Raw genomic sequence first — 17,610 nt, 5'->3', positions numbered from 1 at the left:
GCGTTTCAATTTAGCTAAACGTGCTTCTAGGTCATCATCATCAGGAATTTCTACAGAAGTTGTAACAGGTACTTTGGGCGTTTGCTGGGTAATACTTCCACTTGTAGAGGGCAAATTTGTAAGTTCTGTTTGTAACTGAAGGCCTACTTCATCCAATATTTGTTTAACAATTGCCTCCGTGTCCTCTTCTTCATCATCTGCTTGCAAAGAATCATCTATAAAATCATCCATCATATCTTCCTTTAAGTTGGTAATTTCCAGTTGTTTTTCAAACTCCTTCAGTGTCATCTGAAATTGGGGCAGTCTCATTCTAGCATTCATGGTTCGTAGCGCTACTGCGACACCGCGCATGGCTTGAGAGATGGTGTCGGCAGTTTTAAGTGTTGTTATTCTCAAACTAACACTTTCGATATTTGCTTTCAAAAGAGCTAATTTTTTACAATGTTGACGAGTTTTAACCAATTCTTTGGCTCTTGTCCTGATGGTAGTCATATCACTTCCTCTCTTAACTAATTTCTTGATATCATTAGTGATTTCCACTTCTTGACGCGCCAATCTTCGTTGTTCCCATTCCACTTCTCGAATAACTTTACTTAGAGCTTTCTGATGTTTTTTCAATTCATCACCTTTGTTCTTACCAAACAATTTGTTTACTTTCTTACTCATATTTATATTGTTAAAGAGTTATAATTTATTACATGCATAAAAAAAATTATACTTAACATAGAGAAGAATTTTCATATTTCTTGATATCTTTCAGACGAATAAACTAAACTTTTATTAGATGTAAACTTAAGTTTATGTGGCCGCTCTGCTTCTTTCATATTTAACTTCCATTGTTTTATAGTATTTTGCTTAACTTTAGTCACAGATTGTAGTTTAAGTAACCATGTTTTATCTTAGAGTCATTGAATACAATTTCCCGCTCTTTTTACAGTATATTATTATTTACCTTCTTCCTTAATCTCAATTAAGCTTTATCTTCAGGTGTAGACTTAGGACCCAGTCACCTATATTATTTAGTTTTGTTATAAATAATTGTTTTCTTGTAATTATAATTTCAGGGTAAAAATTGATGAAAATGATGGATGATGATGAAAGATGGTGAATGAATCACAGTCGTCCAGTTCTATTATCCCAAAATTTGCAAATATTTCAATGACGTAGATTTTTAGACAATATCTAGCCAATATTTCATATCATTGCATTTATAACATTAGAAAATTACATAGGTTCTATTACATTATGTATTGTTCCATGTCCTCTACGGTAAGTACCGTATGCAATACAATTCTATCTTGCATACTATCCGATTGTATACGTGAACATTGGTAACTAAACGAACATTGGTAATATTTATACGTTTCAGAAAGACTCTAACCATGGGCCTCCATATGTGGTGTGAGAGGGAGCGATTTCCCCATTTGACACTCGAAAATATTTTACTTAAAAAAGGTTCAAAGAAAATACATAATTATATGAGTGGAATAATTAGCTATAGCTATTTACGTTATTACTCTTAATTATATATCTATGTAAAATCTGCATTGGGATGGAATATTTCTTCGCCCAAGTGTGAAAAACAATACAGAAAAGACTGAACACAATTATATTGTAATCTTTAAAATTCCTTTTACTTTGGAACGACGAAAGGGGAAAAAAGAGTTTGGTTGTCGTGAAAAAAAAAAAAAAAAATCGAATTCGAGATTTCAACAGATTTACACGTTTCATGGCCCATACATACCGAAAAAGTGATTTTTCAATATCTGTCTTCTGTTCGTCCGTTCGTTCTGTTATACATTTATCTAGAGACTAAAATTTAAACTTAACCCCTTAGCGCGCAGCTTTGCATATATATGCCATTTACTTTGAAATTGTATTACACCATGTAGTTTCTAGCTCGGACATAGAAAAGCAGCTTTGCGTATCAGCTAAGATGTCCTTTCACTAATGAAGTTCCGAATTTCCCGCTAGATGTCATAGTAAGCCAGCGTTTGTCTCTTTCTATAACTTGCTGCACGCGGAGTTGTCATCTTGTCATTTTCGAGCTTTCTTTGCTCGTTTAGATGGACACGTTTTGAATTGTTGATTTTTTCTATGTTAGACAGAAGTGCAATAAGTGCAAAAGTGCAAGTACTCTTACATTTGTTGCGTTTTATTGGTTCTATCTGGTTTTAGTGGACTTTGCAGATGTCAGCGCGCAACTTTGCATAGATCCTATATGCAAACACCATAAAATATCCCATAGACCACATATTATTTGTATAAATTGTTTTTTTAAATCCCTTGTTTCCTACACAAAAACCACTCCGAATTAAAAAAAAAAAGTTTGATCGGAAAAAGTGGCGCGTTAAAGGGTTAAGTTTTTTATGTGATTCTCCAGGGAAGTTTCTCGAATTTTCCTCCTATTCCTAAAAGTAAGGATCGCTTATTAAAGGGTAAAAATCAAAATTTTCATTAGAGCTATTCTCTCAGAAACGGCTCTAATGATTTTGTTTAGCCCTATGTTCCAGAAATCATTTTTTCAATAGCAACCTCATACTGTTGTATAAGTAATTTCTTGTATACAATAAAATATAAATCCTGACCAAAGCATATATTAACTAATAAATAATAGCATTACAGTTTCGGCAAATTAAGTTTGCCTTCGTCAGGCACATGTGTCTGATGATAATCTGTCTGATGAAGGCAAAGTTAATTTGCTGAAACTGTAATGTTATTATTTATTAGTTAATATATGCTTTGGTCAGAATTTGTTTTTTTAATTTATATAAGAAGTTCCAAAGCTAGAATGAGTGGTATTCAAGTAATTTCTCTTGGAAAAATTGAGAAGTGGTAGTTTACTCTTTGGGGCGAGTTTTTTTTTTTTTTTTTTTTTTTGTGTGTGTGTGTGTGTGTATCGAACTTATTTGCCCTTAAATATATATATGAGGGATAGTTTATTCTTGCTGGTGAGTTTTGTTTGTCCTGCTCTTCCTTATGATGTTAATGCGCAACGGAAATAGATTTTTTGGATTAAAGTCGTCCAACGCACAATCCAAAGAAAACCGTGCCAGGCGACTTTGAATGGCCCGAGTCGCCAGCTTAGAGCATAGCTCCAAGCAACAGTAACGCATCCAAGTTCTTCATGTCGGGAGCCCGTACCCCGAAGAATCGAACATAGAATTACAATTAAATATTACATGAAATCAAAATTATCGAAATGTAACTAAATCTCCAAATACTATTGAACCTGTAATGAAATTAGTTAACACTATACATGCATATACAAAACATAAACATACATATACAAATATAGAGTTATTTAATTATGACAGCTGACAAATATGACGAATATTATTGTTTAGGTATTATTAGCTTTTGTAGACACATTTCCCAATTATGCTTCATAGTTTCATTCTCATTAATCATACATATATATCCATACAATAGACTCATTTAACTGTGCACTATAATCATTAATAATATGCATAGAATATATTTAATTTCGTTAATTCTCATCGAAGCTGCTTTTTAAATTAATAAGATTAAATTTGCAGTGTCTTACGAACATTACCAAATAATTACCTATCAGCTGTCCGAGCACAATCCTGTGAAAATATCCAGTAATAAAACGATATTATAAGGAAATTCACAACTGTAGCATATACTAGAACTTCGAGAATCTTCGTTCTAACCATTAACCTCATTAACATGGATACGCCTTATGTCTTCAGTGGGAAATTATAATATTTGAATGACATTTGCTAACTTGTGATCAGATATCGGGTCATCATTCACTTTAAATTTTGACGAAATTAAAATAAGATTCAATTCATATCGGATAACATCGGATTTTGTCAATGAGAACCCGGAGTGGGTTCACGTATTAGTATTTCATTTCTTTAATTTTCATCTCGCTTAGATAATATTCTAAATAAACTTTAGGTATAATTATAGTTCTACTTTTCACTTCAAATCGTAATATATTTGAAAAATCCTTCACACTTTTTCAGTTCCACAATTTATTATTTGAAAACTAGTACATTTACTTAATAGTTTTTAACAAGTTCTGTAAAACTATTAAGTTATCAGTTTGTTTATTTTTTTAACAAAAGAATAATTTATAACATCTATTTTTATTTACTTTCTCCTTTTTGTATGTTGAAATTTTATGGTGCAGAATTAGACCCTGTTCACTAACAACTTAAATAATTATGAAACAATATTTAACTTTTGTAATGTCCTCGCCGAACGCGGGGCATTACATGTTTTTTGACGATTCTCTCAAAAACAACTCGGGCAATTTTGTTTATATTTCATTAATAACCTGACAATATGTCGTACCTCATTTGTTCTAAAAAATATACAAGAAGTAATTGCCAGTATCTGCAGCCAGGGAAGAAGTCCCTGCCCGGAGAGGTTATCCTGGATATATGTACACGGATCTTGCTACTATCTATGAGCGTGCTGGTAGAATTGAGGGACGAAACGGTTCCATAACTCAAATACCAATTCTTACAATGCCTGGTGAAGATATCTGTCATCCTATCCCTGATATCACTGGCTATATCACCGAGGGACAGATCTTCATAGACAGGAGACTTCACAATAAGCAAATATACCCGCCCATTGATATTCTACAGTCTTTGAGTAGGTTGATGAAATCTGCAATTGGAGAAGGAATGACTCGTCGAGACCACGCAGATGTGTCCAATCAGCTCTTTTCTTTCTATGCTATTGGTAAAGATGTGCAAGCGTTGAAAGCGGTCATTGGCGAAGACGCTATGACGTCAGAAGAATTGCTATATGATGAATTTTTAAAGAAATTTGAATGTAACTTTTTATCCCAAGGACCATTGGAACATCGCACTATTTTCAAATCTCTTGATCTCTGTTGGCAGTTGCTGCGGATTTTCCCAAAGACTATGTTGAAAAGAATTTCTACTCCTATCTTAAATGAGTTTTATCCACGGTAGATATGTATAATACTGTATAAGGAAAACGCTTAAATACACATGGATTTAGGATTTGAAAGTATATGTAATGAAAACATTTCGTAATTTTCAAACCAATATATGTTTTTAAATAATATTCTTTCTTAACTAGAAAAAAAAAAAAGAAGTAATTTATTCTTGAGGATGAGTTCTTGAAAACCGACTTAGGCGATTTATTCATATTTCATAAATAAATATTTCATTAATAACTCTATGATGTTGCGTCAATTACTTCTTATGAATAAAGTCATGAGGAATACTTTATTCATAACATGAGTTTATTTTCAGACTACTTTCTCAAAAATGGCTCAGATGACTTTGTTCAAATTTCATTAATAAATATTTTAATAATATTCCTATAATGTGGCATAAAAACTTCCATGAGAATATCCATAAGGATCAGTTTACTCTTCGCGTGAGTTTTTTCTCACTGTTTTATGAAATACGACTTTTGCAATTTTGTTATTCTATATACAAATATCTCATTAATATATAAACCTAACATATGGGAAGTAACAATATTTCTTGTGGATAAATCTACAAAGGGTAATTTACTTTCCGAAGTGACTTTTTTGGGCGAAATTTTCTGGAAACATCTTATAATTTTGTATATATTTCACAAGAAAATATTCATTATTAACTGCATCATTAGCAGTTTAAGAAATTGGAGCGAAAAAATTTAGTGCGGTAGCCTGTATCTTTCATTCACTTTCGAGCGACGAAAGGAGAGAAGAAAGTTTGGTGGTCGTGAAAAAAATTAAATTCGAAATTTAAACGGATTTACGCTTCATGGCTCATACATACCGAAAAAGTTTTATTATTATTATTATTATTATTATTATTATTATTATTATTATTATTATTATTATTATTATTATTATTATTATTATTAATTATTATTATTATTATTATTATTATTATTTATTATTATTATTATTTATTATTATTATTATTATTATTATTATTATTATTATTATTATTATTATTATTATTATTATTATTATTATTATTATTATTATTATTATTTTGTACCATCTTTCCATCTATTCGTCCATTCGTCTCGTACACGCACCTAGAAGCCATAGGCTACCGTCCAACGTATCGATATCAAATTTTAAACTTAAGTTTTTTTTTTTTTTTAATATTATCCCCCAAGGGGAGTTTTCAAATTTTGATTCTACTCCTAAAGATAACGATGGTTTCTTAAAGGATGAAAATAAACAAATGCAACTTTCTCGAAAACGGCTTTAACGCTTTTGTTTATACAAGATGTTCGATAAGTCTTTATACACCAATGTCAAATTCTTTCGAAAATAAAGAAATACGTATAATCTACAGTTAGCCTCTATTTATTCCAACTTCTACCAGTGTCAAATTCCACATAAACATAAACAGTGCTGCAAACCTTCGCATGAAATATTTCTCTGTGTGGCTCTGAATATTTCGGGAATCAGGTGTATACTTTCCGAACACCTTGTATTTCATAAGTCAATTTTTCAATAACAACCCCATACTGTAATAAAGTAATTTCTTTTGGAAAAATCGTAAAGGAGTACTTTACTCTGGGGGTATTTTTTTTTTTCGGACGATTTCCTCAAAAACGACTCACGTGAGTTTATTTATATTGTAGAAATGAATATTTCATTAATTATCTGACAATATGGCATAATTTGTTTGTTTTCAAAGGAGTAATTTATTCTTGGGGTGAGATTTTTCGGGCTATTTTTTTTTTCTAAAAAAAGAGAAAAACGAATTGCTCAATTTTGTTCATATTTTATAAATATTTCATTAATAACCTGATGACATAATTCGTTTGTCCTGAAAAAACGAATAAGGGGTTAGTTTATTCTTGGGAGTGAGCTTTTTGCACTATTTTTTTTTCAAGAAACGAGTCAGGCAATTTTCTTCATATTTCATAAATAAATATTTCATTAATATTCGTATAATGTTGCATAATTCACATCCATTAGAATATTCATAAGGGTTAGTTTGCTCTTTTTTTTTTTTAAGTTTTGTAAAATACGACTCATGCTACTTTGTTGCTGTTTTTTAACTAATATTTCACTAATAATTCTAACATATGACGTTAGGTGACTTTCTTTGGACGAAGTTTTTCGAAAATTATTTACAATTTAGATAATATTTTACGAGAACATGTGTCATTAATAACTGCACCATAACATGATTTAATTTTTGGAGTGACAAAGTACGTGCGGTGGCCCGTACCTTTTGTATAATTTGTATTGCATAAGTTAGGCGTGAGGATTCTATCTAATAGGAGAGAGGATTTTTTATGTTACCGTATTTTGTATAAGCTATATAATAGACACAATATGTATAAGCTATATATAATGGGGTATAGGCTATATAATAGGTTATAGGTTACAATATAGAACATGTATAGGCTATATATAATAGGGTATAGGGTATAGATTATAGAGTGTAGAACGTGTATAGGCTATATATAATAGAGCATAGGTTAAAAAGTATAGAACGTGTATGGCCTATATAATAGGGTACTAGCAAAAATCACCCCGTTTGGAATTAATCATATGGACACTCATGATCTTAACGATAGCTGTCTTAGCGTGTTTAGTATCAGCCTGAAACGAATATAGAAATACATATCGAATATATATCAGTGTAAAACATTATTAAAACAATTTTAAACGTTTAGTACTCAGTTAAGAAAACAAATACTGATAAAAACATGTCGTGCAGAATAAGAATCTGGGTACCAATATTTGGAAAATTTGCCGCTAAAATCTGTTAATTCTCAAACAGAGTTATATCTGAAGATCTTATTTATGCATGTCTCATGTCTCTAATTAAAGTAATAATACAGAAGTACCATAAATAATGTAAGCGTCATTATTACCATGTAATTCTCCATTAAGAGAAGTACTGTATGCATTATACACACTTGAAAAAACTTCACACACTTCAAAAAAGCCACTTTCGTGTACTTACTCAACATCAAGTCAGTGACTTCAAATACCAACCACCTCTTTGTGTAACACCCTGTATCACCCATTTAAAGGCTCTCTCACTCTCTCAGTGGGTTATGAAACAAACTCTCTTCGTATAAGTATATGTAGGACAGTAAAAATGCTAATAGAATAAGTTTATACAATCAAAAAGGTATCCATAAACCGATGACTTTTAGTGCTGCTAGTGTTATTATACCAGTATAATACATGAGATGCTTGCAAAAAATATTGGGGTACATTGCGAGAGGTTTTGTATTTTAAACATAACCAACTCCCTCCTATACTTTTGATAGAAGAGATATACATATTAATTAAACTAGGAAATTTTAGGCGTGAATAAAAGATACAAGCCTTAAATGTGTGATCGATTTAATGTTTTAAATTAGTTATGTGGTGCTTGTGAATTGGTTTATGTGAGAGACATTTTTGGCAGTTGATAGTTTTTAAGTACATATTTAAGTTTTTTATTGAAGATATTGTCCCACGACTGTTACTTGAGGTTTAATTTTAGCACAAGTTTTTAATTTGGTTGGGATTGACAAAATAGTAACTTTTTAAAATTTTATTTGATGAAGACTATGACGTTTGGAGTTTGAAGACAAAATATGTTTTTAATATTTTAGTCGCATTGAGACTGTTAACGATATAATGTTGGGTTACACTTTTTTATTTTGGAAATATTGTGAGATTATATATTTTTTGTTGAGGTTGTTATCCAAAGTGATGTAAAACCACACTATGATCCCAAAAATTGGGTTTATGTATAAGTTGAAATTTGGTTTAGATGAAAAAATCTGTTAATGCAAGATTTACATAATGAGGAAGTTTATTATGTAAGTTAAACTGTTTTTAGTACATAAAACGAATTTGCAGATAAATTACATAATAATTTTTAACATCTTATTATAGATTTTTGATTTGAATGTTTGCAAAGGATTTTTTTTGTTTTGTTTATTTTTAAGAATTAAATTTAAAACAAAAATATAACATAAATAAAAAGTTTATTACTGGCCGGTTACAATATATATGCATCAGTACAATACAACCTCTGAAGACAGGAACTTAATCAAAGGGGGTCTATGTATCCAGGCCTTTCCCCGAAAATTAAGGAGAAATAGAAAAATGGAACTACAGCAAATAAGACATTAACTTTTAAAGGTGGTAGGTTGAATCCCCCCTTTCCAATGAAATTTCCGGCAATGGGTCTGTCTGAAGACATTACGAGAGTCCCTTCGAATATAAGGCGCACGTTTTGTCAGCTTTTAGACGTCCAAAATTCAGGTGCGTCTTAGATTCGATGGCGTCTTGGATTCGATATATGTACTGCAGTATACATATTTATTCATTGCACGTAGGTTACAACATAAAATCTACTGCAGTCTTTAATACTGGTACCGTAGTTACAACTAACTTGCTCAAAATTGGTTGTATTACAACAATGACAGTCTGCACAAAGATGGTAATCACTCACGAAAAATGAACATTTAGTTTTACTGATAAGAAAATGCTTATCGTAATAGAAATGTATCATATTTTCACATTACCGGTATTTGTGCACCTTAAATTTGAAGCTTTTTTTCAAATGAGGTTAAATGAGGTGAAATTTCAGGTGCGCCTTACATTCGATGGCACCTTATATTCTAAGAAATACAGCATATATATTTTTTCTGCACGAAACATATTGAAATAAGAATTTAGTTTTTCTACTAGACTAGGAAATAGCCTAGCTCCATCGAATTTGGCTCAAACCTCTTGACATTTGAGGCGTGCCCTTTTTGCCATATCCAATGAAGGTTAAGTGAGGTTGTCTAATACTCGATGCTTGAGAGAAATATTATTTACACTCAAAAATATCTTTGATAATAGAATGTTAGTGTATGTTTAGGGAGAAAGAAAATCGTTTCTAAATAATTAGGGGAGAAAAGCATGATTTTACATACAGTGGTATGTTATTTTATCGTAACATTGTTTCTTCATATACAAGTTAATCTGAACCAGTATTTAATCTTTTGCCTTGTCGGTTTGTAGCGTTTATTTCGTTTTCCCATCTGTGTTTCGTGAAACAAACGTTTCGCGTTATCTTGTACATGAAAGAAAATGAAATCTGACAACCTCGCTTTTACACGCCATTTTCTTTCGCCAAACGTCAAGAGGTTTGAGCTGGACAATATGGATTTATTGCACTATAGATACAATATATTGTTATCAGCAAACATTACACAAATCATTATTATTATTACTTAATATACTATCCGTTATTTTACCAAGATTTACGATTCATGCAAACCATTTGACTATGGCAGTTTTCTCTTGATATTTTTCACTCATCAAAACGAAATTAGATTAACCCCAAACTTGAATGAAAATGATTGCTCTCCTGTGATATATATATATATATATATATATATATATATATATATATATATATATATATATATATATATATATATATATATATATATATATATATATATATATATATATATATGTATATATGTATATATAAAGAATGTTCGAATTCAATAGCTTCTAAGCATACACATAAAAATGGATTTCTTTTTGTGTGGAAATCTTGTTTCAAATCATTTTTCAATTTTGGAAAAACTCAGTATTTCAGATTTCTGTCATAGAATGTTGCCAATTATACTACAGTATACTAGTAACTAATTTAAAATAAGTTGTATTTTTAAAAGAAGGTGTATGGAAGAGTCGTTTCTAACCCCATATAATAAGACACTCGAATGTTGACTTACTTGAATATCTCGTAAATTGCATCAGCTTTTAGCTCTTTTGACACCAGCAATTCTAGGCGACTACATTTCTCAAATTACGAAGCTAAAAATATTTTCCTAAGACTCTTGCCAAACAGCTGTGGACAGACACACCTACTGCTTTTAGAGAATGAAGTCTTATGCAGGCTGTGAGCCAAAGAGGTCACTCGACGCCAATCGGTAATTCTGATTGCAAAGGAGATTGAGACGTCTGTCTGCTTTTTTCTTGTTCTCGGGCCAATTTCTTATGTATAATTTCTCAAAACAGAAAATTTTAAAATTATAATGGAAACCTTTTTCTGAATAGGACAATTATTTCTAATCCATTTCACTTAACATTAATTATTTCTAACGCGTATTCGTTTAGCACAATGAAGTTCAAACGAGGGCCTTGAACTCCGGGCTTCTTTTTATTTTCTAGATAAATTATAAGAAAGATAGAATAATTTCTTTTCAAGTAGTTTCTTAACCATTTTCCTTTTATTTTCTTTAACCATCTCAAATATTAAATGTTTATTTTCAACTTTTGCCATTAGATTTTCATTTCACTTGCTAATTTTCTCCATTTTTCAGTTTTGAGACGCAACCTGACTAGTTTAAAATCGATAACTGAACAAAATAAACTATAATAAAGTTATTACCAACACTTTAGTTAAAGTAGGAAGGTTCAGATAAGTCACACGCAAACCTGTATCACATCGACCTGTAGTATTTTTAAAGTTCATTATGCCGTATTTAAGTTTATTGGTGGTGTTTCTTTGCAGATTATAGTATTCCTAAAGGAATATGATTATGATTATGCTAGAAAGACACATAATTACTTGGAACCATACACGAGAGAAGGCTTGGGTCCGTGGCGGATCTAGAAGGTAAAAACTGGGGGGGGGGGGAAGCCAGTACCTAGACTATGATAGGTACATATAAACTATCAAAATATATAAATAATAGCTTAAATTAATTTGTCACTGAAAAAACTGGGGGGAGCTAGGCCCCCCGGCCCTGGCCTAGATCCGCCACTAGCTTGGGTATTAAAAAAAAAAAGATAAATGAACTGTTTTCCGTCTCTACAATTCGATCAATGAAAAGTTAAATTCTGTGTTATATATAGTATATATTTCATATTTAAAAATTACACCTAAAACTAATGTTCCCCACGAAACGAGACGAGATAAGAAATAAGGTTTTCTGAGCACGTCTTGTCTCGATTCTCGAACAATTTCTTTTGTTGTCTCATCTTAATTCTCGATTTTTTTCTCATTTTGTCGCGTTTCGTAAATTTCTGTACAAAATGTATACCCTGATTTTTTCTTAATTTCAGGGGTAAAAGTGCGGGGCAACGCGGGGTGAGTTTGACGTGTAACTTAAGAGAGGGGAAGAGACATTTGAAAGGAGGAGAGAGATATTTGAAAATGATCGAAAATGACCGATATTAGTGTCGAGTCTATAGTGTTTGGGGTCACTGAGATGAAGAATTTTGGTTATGGGATTGAAGATTACAGGAAGATTGATCCAATGTATGGGTCCTTGGAGGATTTTAAATCTCTCTTGACACTTCTGTTTTTTGGGGACTGAGATGAATAATGATACTTCCGATGCCGGCCCCTGCAACATGGGGAGGGGAGATGGATATATAAAAATCACCGAAATGACCAATATCAAAGAGCGCTTTAGTTATAGTAAAAACGGAACAAATTACTATTTTTCCTTAATTTAACCCAGCGAAATCAGGATGTATCTTAGATTCGAGGACGTCTTAAATTCGAGTAATTATCGAGAAATTCTTCATTAAAAATATTATTAAGGTAGTCATAAATATTTTAAATTTTGTATCATATTCAATAATTCAGACAACACTAGTGTCCTGCGCTTGCGCAGGACATGCGGGTTTGCTAGTAACATATAGTTATGCTTTGATTGTTCAAGTACAATTTTTGCTTTTACAGGAGTTGAAGAGAAGCTTGATTACATCCAAGAGTTAGGCGTGAAAGCTGTGCGTCTGTCTCCTATTTACAAATCCACGATGAAGGATTTTGGTTATGGAATTGAAGATTACAGGGAGATTGATCCAATGTACGGGTCTTTGGAGGATTTTAAATCTCTCTTGCAGACAATGAAAGAAAAAGGTACTGTATACATTCAAAAATTAGAAATTCTGTAAAGGATGCAAATTTGATATGCAGACTCATTTTTGTATTAGGTGTAATGCTAAACGTTGTAAACGTTCGTGAGTGTATATATATAAAAAGGGCATAATAATCATTCAACATCACTGTTTGTTAAAATATGGTAGTTTTAATATACAATTTGTTGCTCTTTATAATTTCATCGATATTAGTGAATAAAGTTGCTCACGAGATAACGCGAGACGTGAAATAAGGTTTCCTTCTTTTATCTGGTCTCGATTGTCAAAAAGATTTTCTTACCTCGTCTAGTTTTGTAAATATCTGTACAAAATTTATACCCTGACTTTTTTTTCTTTCGTAATTCTATCTATAAGTTATCAGAATCCTTCCACATCTCTAGAAGTCCACGAAGGGCGTGATATAACAACATTTTAAGCCACATTGGAGTATATTGTGCCATGATTTATGTATCTTTAGACACTGATAAATATTCTTCATTATTTTCCTAATCACTTTGTCAATTTATAGTTTTATACTATGCAGTATGAACTAGTGTTGCCAACGAGATCTATGATATTTCTCGTATTGAAAGCTAGACGAAAATTATTATAATGTTCGTCACCTTGTATCAAGTTTAAAAAGATACTTCTCGTATCGAGGACACTACTATTAGTGAATAAGTTATTCATTAAAAATAAGATTTATCAAAATACGTATTACATTGAGAAAAGCATGGAAAAGCTTTATTTCATTATTCTTAATCCATTACAATTTCTTATAGAAATAATAATTAGTTTGAAGAGATATCGGTACTGACAATCTAGCTGTTCAAATTAGGGCGGAAAAGTTCTAATTTCAGTTTCTAACTTTCAGGATAATATCACTAAACAAGGTAATTAATATTTCTTATGACACAAGAGAATAAAATACATGATGAATGCTTTTAGATATAAATCTATTACATTAACATATATTAAGTTGTTACTGCAGGAAAGGACTAAAGATTACGCAATAATGATCATACGAGTATTGTATACTAATTAACCGTGCAAAATTTCAGACTGGAAAAACAAATGCTTGCTCCTTTTTGACATGTAAAAATATAATATATTTAGTAAAACAAGAATTTTAAGAAAACCAAAAACGAATCAAAACATTGTGATCTTGACCAATAATTAGTTTTTGGATCAGGGGCCAGAAATTTTTTGAACGGCCCCTAAATCGAGTTTTCGTATTTTCTACTGAATAAGCACGTCATTCTGAGTTAACTGATAATTTGGGTTTGCCTACACTACATATAATTCTCCAGATATAAGACCTACAAGAAAAATTTTTGATTGAAATATATTTGATCTTTTGATCCAATAAAATAAATGAGATCTGTACTTTATTGAACACTAGCAAGTATCGAAGCATTTAGCTTCTACCACAGATTGTGTCAATAATATTACGTTTGATGAGATCACGATACCCATTGTACTAACAAAAAAAAAAAAAAAAAAATCTGATATTCTCTTTATGTTCTTGCAAGTTCCCGAATTTCGAAATGTATCGATCAATTCCTTCAATTTGTCATTTTTGTAAATATTGCTTTTAGCCTGTTATAACATTCTTTAGTGATATCACTTATTTTATGATAAGCAACAACTGCGGAGAGCAATGAGAGACTGAGATGTGGAACTACAGTTTAAGTGGGATATGAACTACACAGGTCATATATATATATATATATATATATATATATATATATATATATATATATATATATATATATATGACCTGTGTAGTTCATATCCTACGTAAAACTGTGTATATATATTAGTTCGTATCGCACGTAAGTACAAAGAAAGCAAGCATTGCTTGCAACTATTGGCGTAAGTAGAATATTTTGTTAGGAACGAGTATGGTGTCTTGCTTCTTAGAATGGAAAGAACCTTTAATAGGGTGCAACAGTATTATAGGGCAGTAGTTCCCAACCGGCTTATCGCGACATACTGATGTGTCGCGCAGTCCCAAAAGTTGTATCGCGAAATTTTAGAATTCAAAAATCGTGAAGCATTTAAAATAAGCTAAAATCGATTTTGAAATAAAATGTACTAGACAATGCTTCTAGCCTCAGCAACATATTTATTACTACATTGAGTTGTTATTTTATAGAAATTTATTGTCTTTTACTATTATAATGTGTAATATTATTAATAAAAAATCAAACAAGTGTACCGCGATTTCGTAGGTGTACAGTAAAATGTGTCAACAGCCAAAAAAGGTTGGGAATCATTGTTCTAGAGGACCATCAGTGCTCTAGGAATATGGGTCCAGCTACTTTACTTACTATCCTTTCCTTAATTAAGGTTAGTAAAACACAAATATCTTTACATTAGGTTCAATAATAATGTACATTAAATTTAGACAAGTAATTTATCTGGTATTTCTATCTTTCCTTTTACATGTGAATAATAATAATAATAATTACAATAATAATAATAAGTACCAAAGTAAATTTGTTCTTACATTTTCAATCAAAAAGTTACTTGGAGTAGCATTTCGTTGGAACCACCTGTGTGTATTCCCGCATTTTCTCATTAATGCAGATGTTCCGTTGTACCTGACTTTCAATAAATGATAATGTGTAATAATAATAATAATAATAATAATAATAATAATAATAATAATAATAATAATAATAATAATAATAATAATAATAATAATAACAAACATGAAACTATAAGAATTTGTAGATAATTCGATAACCTACCTAAAATTTTCAACCATCTTAAACAACTAGTACCTCATTCCAATTGTTAACCTGCGAAGTTCGTTATACTTAATAATTTCTGGTTTCTTTCTTTTTAGAAATAAAGCTGGTGATGGATTTTGTTCCAAGTCATTCCAGTAATCGTCATGAATGGTTTCGAAGGTCAGTTCAGAAAGAACGGCCATATTATGATTACTATATATGGAGTCCGCCTAAAGCTTACAAAGAAGGAAAGCCTATTCCACCAAACAATAAGGTAAGGAACTACTACATCATTATAACAATAATATATATATGTTTAAAATTGGCAAGATATCAAGAAAAGTAAACACAAAACTAGGAGTTCTTCTGTGTCTAGGGGAGTGATGAAATAGTCACCTGGTTATTTATAGAATCTAATAAGTTTTTATTTATCAATATTAATTTAATGGCAAGGACTTCCCTAACTTTTAAAAAATTATTACCATATCTGGGACATTACACATTAGCTGTCGATAAAAGTAAAAGAGATTATCAATCAATTGAAATCAAATAATAGGATATGGATGACTGTATTTATTATGTTATAGGTAAATATTTACGATGAACCTGCTTGGGAGTGGAATGAAGAACGACAAGAATTCTACTTCCATACATTCCTTAAGGAGCAGCCAGACTTAAACCTACAAAACCCTTCAGTTTTAGAAGAAATGAAGGCAAGTATAATATATAAATAGTTATTAATATTCATTATATGAGGATTAGTGTGCTAACAAGCTACTACAAGATATATATTAAACAGTACATCTTAACTTTTACAAATATGTGTTTCTTGAATGTACAAGAATAAATTACAAACTATAAATCTATGAAACTACTACTATAAATTTAGGGATTAATCACTAAAATAATAATTCTGGTTTGACAAAATACTGATTCGTTTAATTTACAAGCGAGTACGCATCAACCATTGAAGTATAATATATTAATTGGTGGTCTATCTTTATCTTTTTTGAGTTCGTTATCTGACGAAAGTTGGTGATCGGATATACGTAGAAATTTAATGTACTAGTGACTTACGAATGTTTTCAAAAATTAGGTTATATCAAGTTTAGATTATCCTGAGTTAGGCTATGTAAGAGTATGTTCTTACCGCTAACTTGTATTACATTAGTTTAGCATATATAGTATACAGTCTGAAAGGTTATGTTTCAGGAGTAAGCTATTTTTACGGAGGAAGTCACAGTTGATGGCCCTGCTGCAATCATATGATAAAAATTTTATCGCCTTTATGATTATGGTAAAAAAAAATGAACTATTGAGAGTTTGAGAGTTTACCAGATATCAGTTATTGTACGACAAAATTGCCTCAAAGGCTACATTGTTGATAGGTCAGCAAACATTCGTAGGTCAGAAAGTGATAGAATTACGATATTTAAATATCTGAGCAAGTTGCTAGATACCGGCAACGAACTAATATCTAACTTCGATTTTTTAAAGATAGGAATTTCGTGAAATTACTTCAAAGCTATGGTTTGAAAACTTGTGAAATAGGTACAAGTTCTTGTAAGATTTTCGAGAATCCAAATATACAATTACCTGTAAAGTTAATACTTATTACTTGTAACGTGGAAGTACCAGACTTGTAACTTTGAGAAATACATGCCAATTGCGTGTATCACTATGATTGTAGTACATATTCAAATAACAACAAGAATAATCATAAAGTTACACACAACTTTACTACAACTTACTAATTCTTTATATGGTTTAAGACAATTTTCCAAACTTATTAAGTATGAAAGTAGTATCTTTGCGTTTTAAAGTAAATTACTTCTGGTATGATCACAATATCTGATCTAACTAGGGAACCTATCCAAGTGTAACTCTGACTTCGAGTCGAGACTATGGCTGTTGGATACCTTGTCCCAAAAGAACAACACGAAAAGGGATACATCCTCGATCGCAACCGTTTGCGGAGATATAAGCGTGAAAAGTTAGAAATTGAGCTCCATA

The 17,610-nt window shown here is 31.1% G+C and overlaps 2 protein-coding genes across 3 annotated transcripts in view; both read left to right on the top strand.

Annotated features, from left to right (window-relative positions):
• The window catches only part of LOC145664283 (salivary alpha-glucosidase-like), a 138,497-nt gene that overhangs the window by 96,781 nt on the left and 24,106 nt on the right, over window positions 1-17,610 (top strand). For both annotated transcript variants that reach the window (XM_081730820.1, XM_081730818.1), the window contains 3 exons: window positions 12,681-12,860; window positions 15,714-15,871; window positions 16,185-16,310. In XM_081730820.1, the coding sequence (XP_081586946.1) occupies window positions 12,758-12,860; window positions 15,714-15,871; window positions 16,185-16,310 (387 nt within the window). In that variant the 5' untranslated portion in view covers window positions 12,681-12,757. The remainder of the gene's footprint in view (window positions 1-12,680; window positions 12,861-15,713; window positions 15,872-16,184; window positions 16,311-17,610) is intronic.
• LOC145664418 (V-type proton ATPase subunit B-like) lies at window positions 1,383-4,958 on the top strand. Its single transcript, XM_081731101.1, has 2 exons — window positions 1,383-1,401; window positions 4,366-4,958. Exons 1-2 carry the CDS (start codon window positions 1,383-1,385, stop codon window positions 4,956-4,958), a joined length of 612 nt encoding a protein of 203 aa, XP_081587227.1.

The sequence above is a fragment of the Thermobia domestica genome, chromosome 11 (genome assembly GCF_964235325.1).
Source record: "Thermobia domestica chromosome 11, izTheDome1.hap1.1, whole genome shotgun sequence".
NCBI lineage: Eukaryota > Metazoa > Arthropoda > Insecta > Zygentoma > Lepismatidae > Thermobia > Thermobia domestica.
The sequence above is the reverse complement of the archived record's forward strand: the minus strand, read 5'-3'. Positions and strand labels throughout refer to the sequence as shown.